The 12,253-nt window shown below is 32.8% G+C and overlaps 1 protein-coding gene across 9 annotated transcripts in view; it reads left to right on the forward strand.

The window, feature by feature from the left end:
- The first annotated feature begins 4,781 nt into the window (after positions 1–4,781).
- LOC111048289 (ubiquitin carboxyl-terminal hydrolase 7) overlaps positions 4,782–12,253 on the forward strand; it is a 42,886-nt gene continuing 35,414 nt past the window's right edge. For 2 of the 9 annotated variants that reach the window (XM_039433995.1, XM_039433998.1), the window contains exons 1-2: positions 4,794–5,161; positions 11,803–11,925. In XM_039433995.1, the coding sequence (XP_039289929.1) occupies positions 5,098–5,161; positions 11,803–11,925 (187 nt within the window). In that variant the 5' untranslated portion in view covers positions 4,794–5,097. Of the gene's footprint in view, positions 5,162–8,505; positions 8,732–9,944; positions 10,228–11,802; positions 11,926–12,253 lie in introns of those variants that run through there. The other 7 variants (XM_039433996.1, XM_039433999.1, XM_039434003.1 and 4 more) reach the window with 7 other exon arrangements.

Genomic DNA, 12,253 nt, shown 5'->3' on the forward strand with positions numbered 1-12,253 from the left:
TTTCTGGCTTATTTTTCCCCCACCGATTTCCTATATTAGTTGATTCGAATATTGGAGTAAAGTTCTTGTAGTCTCAGCATGAGGAGTGGCCGCAGTCGAGTGATTTGGATGCTGGTTTTGTAAATCAGAGGCCCGGGTTCGAATCCCGGACCCGACAAGATATTTTTCTCGGGCCGCTTTCGAGTTTCGAATGAACACGTGCCGTCGGTCCCGGCTGCTTAATAGTAGTTGTTAAGTCATGGCAGAGGACCTGAAATTGATCAAGTGCGACCTGAAAGCTCTTAACGCGAGACCCAGGCCACTCGGAATCGTTATTATTGTTAGTTTTAGCATGTAACCTGTTAATAATGTAACAGTTTCATTGATTATTACACAAGCCTAGCGATACATTGATATGAATGAGAACATGCCACATGTCGAAAAACTATAGAATTAAAATAACAACGCATAATAAATAAACCACATTTGAATATTGATTAAGACTTTATAAACAATAATGTGAATTTTCTAGACAATTTGTACTGTATTATACTCAATGTATGATTGAAAATTGTTATAAATTTTGATGTTACAGACAGTAATTATATTACAGACAATTACACAGCAATTGATCATGAAATGATTCATCATAAAATCTTCTTGACATTTCCTCTTCCCTATTATTATGTGCTTCTTTAGTCGCCATCAGTTCAAACGAGAAACGATTGTTGGTCATCTCAGTTGTGAGAAGCAAATTAATTGCATGCTCCTCAAGGGTTTCTGCAAATAAACGAATTTTGAATCTGAAATTTTGAATTATTTTCTTTATGGACTAGCACTCATTTGCCATCTATATTTATGTAAATAAAATAATATTCTATTCGTTCTCTTCTTTTGCTGAGAATGAAAGACACTCATCACTCCTGAACTTTTGCATGGATAATAGGAGGAATGATAGGAAATAAATTATTAGACTCAACAAAACAGTACTTTTCACTCTAGATATACAAATAACTATTGATGAATTGAGGGCCAAAGAAAAGTACATTTTTAGCTGTAAAATTGACGCTGTATCCCTATGCCTGTATCTTCAGAATGTTATAGTTCAGTTGATATAGACATGAAAAAGGGGGTGTGCTTGCACTTTATATTGTAGTTCTGAGAAAATAGTCAATTTTTATTGTTTTTTGAAATATGGGATAGGCATAATTGTGCTACACTCAAAAATACATTTTCAATTTTTAGACCAAATTTGACTATTGATAAATGGTTTTTAACCGCCTTGACAAACTGAGAATAAATAATGAGCTGTAGTACAAGGATATCCGATCATTACTGTATTGTAAGTTATGAAATTTAATCCTTTAGCTGTCCTTATGCGCGCCTCTCCACTAAAAAATACTGAAATTAAGTGCATCTAACATGTGATTCTGTATGTACATAATAGATTAGGTAGATTGGTAGATACATGATCGTATGAACCTATATCATTGTGCGAAATCTCAATGTGAACACAATGAAGTTAGTGATGACGTTAAAGCTACAGTAAAACTTTGGTCTTTTAAAAGTATTTTCTAAGATAGAAGGAACATTATTATCTGGTGTACCAGGAAATTTATATGAGACCTACTGGTCTCATGTTGTAGAGCACAAAATTACGCCGAGAGGGATTTTTAATTGTACATTTTAAATGTTGACAATCAGAAGTATTGTTGATTGAAAACTTAAAAAAATTTTCCAATTTTTTAAAAATTTTATTCATTTTTTGAATAGTTGTAACTGAGTACTCGTTGAAGATTCAAATGATTTTATTAAAAAAACGGTAATGATTTTATTATAAAAACGGTATGAGTAATTTTTCTGTCCGATTTTTCTTACTGGATTTGGCGCATAACTGGAAATTGGTAAATTAACAAAAAATACGAGGTTTTTGGGCCATTCTGTATTTAGCATAAAGAACTTTTGCATGTAAAAATTGGTACTGTATTTCTCTTATGTATCCAATTGATATATTATCAAATCAAAACTACTAGTAGTTCTGTGAACAGTAGACCTCACGCAGTATTCTCATCCACAAGTACCTGATTTAAACTATAGACCTTATATATGGAAATACACCAATAGACTGGCTTCTCCACACATCTGTGTAATCACTTGTCAGCTGATTTATGATGAATAATTCTGTAGTCTGATTTTTACTCTAATATTGGCGTATGAAGGAGACTCCTTTTTCCTTTTATATTATCCTTGATATGGAAAATTTTCAAAAACCTTGTATATACGTCGACGCGCAATTAAAAAAGGAACATACCTGTCAAATTTCATGAAAATCCATTACCGCGTTTCGCCGTAAATGCGCAACATTTAAACATTGAGAGAAATGCCAAATCGTCGACTTGAATCTTAGACCTCACTTCGCTCAGTCAATTAGTTTGTCCATTGCTACTAGTAGTTCTGTGAACAGTAGACCTCACGCAGTATTCTCATCCACAAGTGCCTGATTAAAACTATAGACCTTAAGGAAATACAGCAATAGACTGGCTTCTCCACACATCTGTGTAATCACTTGTCAGCTGATTTATGAATAATAATTCTATAGTCTGATTTTACTTTCCTTGCCCTAGGTAAGGAAAGTATTGCTTTCCGAAAAAAATTAAGGTACCCCAATTTCTACATTTCTATAATACGTTTCAAGGTCCCCTGAGTCCGAAAAAGTGGTTTTTGGGTATTGGTCTGTGTGTGTGTGGTCCTTACAATATAAGGATCCGAAACGAACAATTTCGATCAAATTCAATTCAAGATGGCGGCTAAAATGGCGAAAATGTTGTCAAAAACAGGTTTTTTTCGCGATTTTCTCGAAAACGGCTCCAAAACGATTTTGTTCAAATTCATAGGTACCTGGAATAGTCATTGATAAGCTCTATCAATTGCCACAAGTACCATATCTGTAAAAATTTCAGGAGCTCCGCCCCATCTATGCAAAGTTGGATTTCAGATTCCCAATTATCAGGCTTCAGATTACAATTTAAACAAAAAAATTCGAGTGGAGAAGGTTGACCATAAAAATCTCTACAATTAATGTTGAGTAACGCATTTTCACCTAGAATTGAAATTAAGCTCGAAAATCGAGAAAATGTGATTATCCAATTGCAAACTGTTGGCAACTGTTGAATCTATTAAATCATTCACTATGAAGAGATATCAGATCTCGTATGTCTCCAGCGTTATTGTCCTGTCACCAGCTGGCTTAGATCTTTGTTTAAAAGTAGATTTGTGATGCGCGTAGACACTAGCGTCAGGTGATCAATATTCTAATAACGGCAAGGAAAGTTGTGTGAGTGCGCCACACCAGATTTTTTACTCTAATATTGGCGTACTAGCCGTCAGGCTCGTTTCGCTCGCCATATCCGTCTAGCCAGGGGGCTCCACCCCCTGGAGCCTCGGCTGGATCGTCCAAAAATGAGATCAGCGGGCTCGTTTCGCTCGCCTGCATTTTTCATTTGAGCATGCTTCATTCCATCAGAAAGTCAAAGTGCTGAGAAAACGCATAAAAGCTGAGAAAAACGTTGGAAAAACGCTGATTTTGGGCGTATCTTTGATGGAATATTAATAAAGTCACCTCATCACAAATTTTTAGACCCGAGCTAAACCTCTGTACCAAATTTGAAAAATTTCTGTCTATTACGTGATGAAATAACTGATAAAACGCTAATTTTGGGTGTATCTTTGGCGTTATTTCAAATTCCTTCTAACACAACATTATATTACACCCCAGCTGAGCTTCTATACTAAATTTAAACATTTCCTGTTCATTTGTTCTCGATAAAACTGAGAAAAAGCTAAAAGACGCTGGAAAAACGCAGATTTTGGGCGTATCTTTGGAATTTTTTTCAAATCCGTTCTTGGTGCGCCTCTAAAGGGCCATCTGAACATAACTACCAAATTTGAACGTTTTTGGTCCGGTACCGTAGATTTTTAGTTCTGCGAGTACGGTAAAAGTGTGTGCCATTTTGCTTTTATATTATATAGATGAAGGAGGCTCCTTTTCCCTTTTATATTATCCTTGAAATGCAAAATTTCCAAAAACCTTGTATATACGTCGACGCGCAATTAAAAAAGGAGCATACCTGTCAAATTTCATGAAAATCTATTACCGCATTTCGCCGTAAATGCGCAACATACCTATAAACATTTAAACATTAAGAGAAATGCCAAACCGTCGACTTGAATCTTAGACTTCACTTCGCTCGGTCAACAATATATTATAACATTGCAACATTGCAAGCACCAATGTACATCGGTATTGTGACTGGACTATCCATATAGGTACCGTACAGTAGCCTACCACAAATTACAGAACAACTGAGTACTTCCTTATTCCTTGGTTATACGTTCGTTTTTTAATTTAACTGCCAATTAATGACACTTAGATTTGTTTTTTCAGTTATTGTGAGATTAATTATTGGGTTAGATAATGGCACCCAATCACAGTTAAGTTTAATTATTATAATAGCCTAATGATAATGTTCTGCTATGTTATGTTAGAGCAAGTGCATGTTGCTTTGAAGATTTAAAATTAGCGCCATTCACATTGGATGAGCCATCATGATACTATATTCATGTAATCATTTTATGTGTTCAATGCCATGTTGTAATAAATTCTCTGATGTGATATTAAGTAATGTCAGAATAAAAATCAATTATAAATATTTTTTAAAAATTATTCCACTATGAAAAAGTGTCTTTATAATACATTTTTTGATTCCATAATTTAAATAAATTACAAGTTGTAAACTTGTGGCGCCTGCGCAGTTGACCTCAAACCTACGAGTCAGCCATTTTCTTTATTTTAGTGTGTGTTTCTCTGGAAAATATTAGAATAAAATTTCAAATGTATTTGACATTAGTGAGTAATTAAATCACTTGTGATATATATGGTTGCGTTGTTTCCCCTGGTAACAGGGGGTGAAGAAATCTGCAGACATTGGGCGCATCGCAAGTAAACCCGTCAACAAACTAACCGTGTCGGGTAAAAACCACACTTCACCACATAGACGTTGTGTAGCCACCAACGTGAAGAAATCAAAACTACAAAATAAAATTGCAGCCGTCGAGAATATGAACCACGCTATTGATAGGGAAAATCAGAACAATGATGTTGAAGAAATGGATACACAAGAAGGTAAACCTGTCAATGATATGCATTTATTCTAGTCAGCGTCCATTGATTTGCCGATGTGTATTATTAATAGGCTTTCTTGTTCCTTTTTTTGAAGTTCACATTAAAATCCATCAATAAAATTTGACAAATCAATTTGTTTAATTCTCTGTCTTATTCATGTATTTCATGTGTTGTTATCTACACTCATGCACTTGAAAACGTGTTTTGTAGGTCATTTTTAAAACGAATAGACAACTCTTATTTCTGACGGCATTTGTCTTTTGTTCTTGAATGATTCATGATGTAATTTCTTTTAAAGTATATTTTAGTTGATTATACCAGTTATTATAGTATCCACATTTAAGAAAACCTTTATCGAGGTGTTTCATAATTTTATGTTGAAATATTTTAATTACCTACAACAATATTGCACCACAATTTTTTCAATTCTTTACCCAATCTTAATTTCCATTATTCTATTAATGACATTGCCTTATAAGCTACTGTTGACTTTTTTCTTGCATCAAATTTGAATGCCACATTGTTGTCTTAGTTTGCTTCTAACCAACCTAACATTTGGTTGGGTGCAGTCGATAAACATGCAAATTGAAGGTTAACATAACCTAACTACGTGATGGCATTTATTCGGTTTTATCAAAAACACCTTTTGTATTGATGGTTGTTTGGTTTACAATCTTTACACAGCCGTCATCTTTTCTATTAATTTTTTAAATATCTTTTTCTGTCCGGTACGTTTATCAACATCTTGAAAATTAATAGGTACTAGGTATTTTATGAATTGATTAATAAATAGGCCTATTCAATTGCTTTTTTTGACCATACTATTTGTTTGTGTTTAAAATCCCTACCGGTATTGTTTTTTTATTTATTTTTTAGCCTATATTAATTTTTTTATTTAAAAATGCACTATCAAGTTTTTCATACCTTTAATTTACTGTTTAATTCAATTTAAGCCTAATAAGAAAGCAGGGTTATATTTCTTGTTAAGCCCAAATTTTAAGAAAACTGCAATTGTTTTTAAACACGCTTGTTCCTTTACATTGTTTTTTAGCCCCCAGAACTAGAAATTGGAGCCCGTTGAACATGTGGTATCCGCGAGTATAGAAACCTTGGACACGAGTGCGACACCAATAGTGTCCTAGTAATGTCCGTGTTGTTCTAGTGTAATGAGTAAAATAAAAACTAATGCCCCAATAATTGCTGGAACAGGTTTCCCAGCCTGTTGTAGTAATTAATGTAGTAAGTAGGTAGGACCTAACGTCACATGCGCTTTTATTAGTTTGCCATTAAAAAAAAGTAATATAAATTGATGTAAAAGTAAGAGTAATATTATAAGTTGTTTCTAAAAATACATGAGATAGCTAATATTAAAAAAATGAATAGGGTGAGAGATGAAAAATGATATTTAATACATATTCTGTAAGTTGAAGTAAAATATAGAAAGAAGTGAAAAATTGAAAATAAATATTGAAATGAAATATAAGTTTTAAAAACGATTAGGCTAATTATCTTTGATAAAGTCATTAGAATATAGGCTTACATTAAAATAACAAAATGAAAAGAACAATGGTGTTTAACAACATTGGCCGTTTTCATACACACCGAGTAATCGCCGACTTGGTATCATTCCGATTCTTGCCGGGTGCCGAGGAAGGTTTCAAGGAAAAAGTAGCCTAGCATGATTATGAAGAACAATTAATATGGAACAGTTTTGTTCCCATATAATGATAATAGTCAAAGCCAGTGACGACTCTTATTAAAAAACTTGAGTGAGACACGACTAATTTTAAATTGAATTGAAATAGTGACCACAGAAGCATCACATAAGTTTAAACTTTTTTGTGCACACCAAAAAGTTAATCATGTTCTAGAATTATGTAGATTGATATAGTTGAATGTCATGTATAGGATACCAGAAAATAATAGGCCTATCATTTTCAAATAAAATAGAAGAGATTAACATATTTACAAATCATTGAAGCTTTTTAAAGTAATAAATTCACAGCAAACTACATAGAGATCCCGGGTTCAACCCTCTCATTACCAAAAGTTTTTTAACCAGAACACTCCCGTGTTATCAGATTGGCACGTTAAATTGTCGGTCCCGGCTGAAGTATGACAGTCGTAAGGCCTATTGACGGCTTAAATTATTTATTCAGGTGGTGGGACCTTCCCGCAAGCCATACGAATTTACTTTTTTTACTACAAACTACAAAGCTTTATTGTGCTATTATAAAAGATAAATAGGCTACCGGTAAAAATATTCAACTCTAAATGTAACATTCAATTCTTTGTGAGTCTCGACTGAACATAAAACATTATACTACGTAAACTACGGATTTGAATTTACAATTTTAGAATAGAAGTCCGCGAAAACTACCGGTCGGCCGGCGGCCAAAAGTTTGCTTTTCTGCTTGTCAAATCTGATTGAACAATTGACAACACTGTGACCCAGACTCAATGCTATAGGATTGGACGCACCAATCCTGTGTCTCAAACTGTAAATTGTACAAATTCGTTGTACAATGCTTACTCGTTGAACCGTATCGATGCTGGACAGTCTGCACAATGATAGAACATGGAATAATCGAGCATCGATCGTATCGATTCGTTCGCGGCAGTGGCAGATTTCAACGTTTTATACCAGCCGTCTTGACTTTTAACTTCAAAATAAGTTAATTATTACCCATTGAAATTTAGTATGGATATCAACAATAAATGTGATGTTATTCCAAAGGTGAAAGCTCCAAGATTCGGTGCTAAAAAAATGAAAGCAGCATTTTTTCAAGTCCAAGAAATGAATTATTATTCCATTCAACATTTCCAATTTAAAATTCTAAGCGATAATTCTCAGTAAAATTTTTAATTTTTGGTATTCGATTGATTAACTTGCTGAGTAAGTATTTTGAGTCTCCGCTACTTTTTATTAAGTTTCGCAAAAATATGTTCAACTTTTCAAGTGCCGGTAATAAGGTCCCTCTTATCAGTTCCGGCCATTGCAATAATTTGTACAGGCAGTGCTAACCTTTCAGTATTGTATTGTATTGTATTCTGTGAACATTTATAGTAAACTCGAACGAGGTGTGCGAGGTCATTGTTTTTGTGTCTTGTAACCAATAGCCTATGTTTATTGTGAATTATAGGAAAATCTCTTAACTGCGAGCTAGTTCAAAATATTTTCAATCAATGCACAAGCTGGCTCAAAGAATTTCTGATCAATTTACTTATTTTATCTTCAAAGATTCACTTGATAGATAGTCCTATCATAATACAGTTAGTAGGTCTACCTCCTCCTAGCTTCAGTTATCAACATTCTTGATAAGCTGTTTCTACCTTGTTTCGAAATGCTGAAGTGAGTTAGCACTGGGCAGTGGGATTTTATTTTCACTTTAAGTCAGGTAGTTTATTAATTTTCAGATTCATGTTTTGTGAATCTGTCATAACTTATTTTTTTCTTTGAGTTAGCATTGGCCAGTGAGATTTTATTTTCACTATAAGTCAGGTTGTTTATTAATTTTCAGTTCATGTTTTGTGGATCTGTCTTAACTTCTTTTTTTATAATGGCTCGCCGTACGTATCATATTATTTCTATAGCATAAATATTTTCGTATTATATTATTTCTATAGCATACGTTTTTTTCAGTTGTCTTGTTCATAATTTGGGTTAATACAATTCAAGTAATCATCATATATTGTAAGAACTCAGAATTGTGTTATAAAAATAATGAAGTCATGAATTTGTTAATTTGGTTATTCCTTATTTGGAATTTCTACGCAATATTTCAAAAAATAATATTACATAGTCTGATTACGTACTTATTTTGTGTGCAAAATGGTGATCTGGTGAAGGTAGATAACCTAGATTATCACTATTATTTTCTTGAATTAGAAGAACAACTTATTTGGGCGAAAGCCTTTTTTAAATTCCGTTCACAAGTATTTTTAAATTCATATTCAGTATTATAAATTCATAACCATGAATTTATGTATCAATGTTCTAAATTTCAATTAAATCGACACATTTCATAGTATGAATTTTGGCAATTCCCAAAGTCTTTCATCAATATTTACATAGAGGTTATTGTCAAATTGATTGATTTCCAATCACAATCATCATCAAAAATATTTTAGAATTCATCTAAACAATAGTATTGATAGAGTGATGTCAGAAAGATAGCCAAAGATTCTTTTACATACGAACTTGGAAACTGTTTGACCCATAAAATTATTCTAATTTTAAAACCCTTCTTATTGAACAATGTAAAACCACCCCGATCAGAAATTCAATTTTTATCCTATTCAAAACTTCGATTTAACTTTCAAGTTAACGATGATCCTTCGCTTTAAAAAAAATTGCTGGTACCTCAACATTGAAAAATTGAATTCCTATTGGATAAGGAAAAGAAGATCTATTCTTAAACAAGGAAGCAACATCTATCTCAACGTGGCATATATGTGTGTGATCTATTCAGATTCAAAATCGGTTGCATTTACTTGTGATGCAATCGGCCGAGGATGAGTGGAGAAATTGAAGACTTGGAAATGTGATCTATTTTCGTCCTGCTTTCTGAAACTTGGAATCAGCTGCTCGTTAATAAACAGCTTGCATTTTTTTCTTGTCAGTTTTACTCGTAATTCAGTTTGTGTGCCTTTATTTTTTCCGTGTGTCCTTCCTATGTGATCATCAGATTTTTTAGTTTTGTTTCATCATTGGTCTAAATGGTCTTGGAGTTTTTATTAAAACCTTAGTGAAGAATCAATGCCGTGAAGTAATTCAGTTTGTGTGCCTTTATTTTTTCCGTGTGTCCTTCCTATGTGATCATCAGATTTTTTAGTTTTGTTTCATCATTGGTCTAAATGGTCTTGGAGTTTTTATTAAAACCTTAGTGAAGAATCAATGCCGTGAAGTATACCGGAAAGGGAGTAGGGTGTAATTTGGTGTTCTTACTTACTAAAATTTGAGGATAATATTAATGAGTGAAAAACAGGTTTGATTGTTCTCCATTGAGCTTCCATTGATGCTGCTTCACATGATATGATGTCATGGACGGATTTTATGCAATATGGTACATCAAAGTAAATTTTATTGTATCTATGTTATATTTTATTCATTACCAAATATATACTTAAGTTTTGGTGGGTGTAATAATTGAGAACAATGTTAAACAGAAAAACTAAACTAACTTATAGAATATAAACTAGTTTATAGAATAACTCAATTCATTTTCAATGTGCAGTTATAATTAAGTGTTATATTTAATTATAAATTTGGTGTTTTAATTCTTCTAAATTTGAAATTTCTTGCTCATATATATTTTTGGACTAAAATTGAACTTGAACTTTTTGCAGTAAAACATATCCTACTTTTTTGGACATTATCAAAATTTGGGAATGGAATAGTTTTTGGCCAAGCCTGTTGTTCCTTCTCAATCATATTTATATGATTTATGATTGTATCTACGAATAAATAAATATACAATTCATTTATGAGTTTTTTGATAAGTTTTTTACAGTTAGTATTTACGTATGATGCAGGTTAAAAATTATTCTTCCATGGTAAAATGGAAGCTTTGAGCTTTAAAATAGAGTTTAAAGAAAAGGTTTCTAAGCTACACTCCAAGTTTTTTTTAATGTTATGATTGCTATTGTTCTAACTTATATCTATTAATCTCTTCAGTCTCACTCTTATTTATTTCCAGATTAGCTCTTATCATATTTCCAATATTGTATCATGCCTTTTTTAGACTGTCGATTCATTTTGGAAAATTACGTTGATATGAGTGATGAACGCGTTTTCACTCTCATGAGTGAGATAATTGACCATTACTAATACAAAAATTGTTTGGAATAGAGTTATTCTGTTATATATTTGAAACATAGCTCTTGTTTTGTCTATTATCAGATTTCTTATAGATAGTATGTTTTGTAAGTTCAATTAAATTTCCTTACTAGGAAATTCAAGGGCTGGTAAGAAAGTAAAATAACTTTCATTTTCACAAACGTTAAAGTTTATTTTGTATATGTTTTCTATTTTGTCTGGAGCGAGCCTATATTGTTTGTTTAGTTTGCTTAATGAATTTGTATATTCGTCGTACCTCTCCATTATATTATCCAGTTTCATAAGTGTTCCGTAAACTGAGAAGATTTCAGTTCTTCGAGATTGTACTGAATCCACTTTACGTTTCTGATTTCACAAAACATTGCACCTTGTTCCACTTTTTGTAGATTGTTAGTAGTTTCAACTCATGGCTTTCCTTTACATACTTCAATTTCATGAAAGTGTTCAAGTTCTTCAAAATTTCTTTCAAAAATTATTTTTAGTTTGCTATGTATAACGACGTATACTTCTTATGTCTACTCTATAGTTACGGTAGCAATTTCACCTCATAGCTTCGCATCACATTCTTTAATTTATTGAAAGTGTAAAATTAATTTAATTAATATATTCGATATTTCGTTCCTTGATTACTATATTTTTAAGCTTATAAAACCTCGTCGCTTCTTTTTTCGTTCGTTCTACAGTTTATGCTTTCACCTCATAGTTCCCCATAAAATTCTTGAGCATCATTTAAAAAAATGTGTAAAATTTTAGAGATTGTTGAGATTTCATGAATTGATTGATGGTTTCGCTTATTTTCCAGCAGAAGCAATGGACACTCCGAATGATGGTGGTGGAGGAAATGTGGCTGTTGACAACCGTGCAGTGAACGGCGAGGTTCCCGAACAGTCTTTTCCCCAGGACGCTGAGATGGCAGAGGCTGAAGGTCTGCACTTTTCATTTAACACAAACAATCATTGTAAAGTATTAGAGTGAACAGAATGGTCAAGTCTCAGCAAGATGACATCAGGTGTTTTTATTTTTCTTTATTCACTAGACCTGAATAGTGGCATTGATCGAAACTGAAAGCTAAACATAGACCTGCCCGTTCTGTTCGTCTTTAAGGTGTGCATGAATTTAGGGTCAAAACATAGTGGAGCGCAAAGGTAGAGTGTAGTAGAGGAGGCAGATGAGAGAGTGTTGAAAATAATAGAAATTTATAATAATTATTAAATGAAAATCCCAATTAAATGCTGTAAATCACCCCAAAGACA

The sequence above is a fragment of the Nilaparvata lugens genome, chromosome 8, assembly GCF_014356525.2.
Source record: "Nilaparvata lugens isolate BPH chromosome 8, ASM1435652v1, whole genome shotgun sequence".
In the NCBI taxonomy this organism is placed as follows: domain Eukaryota; kingdom Metazoa; phylum Arthropoda; class Insecta; order Hemiptera; family Delphacidae; genus Nilaparvata; species Nilaparvata lugens.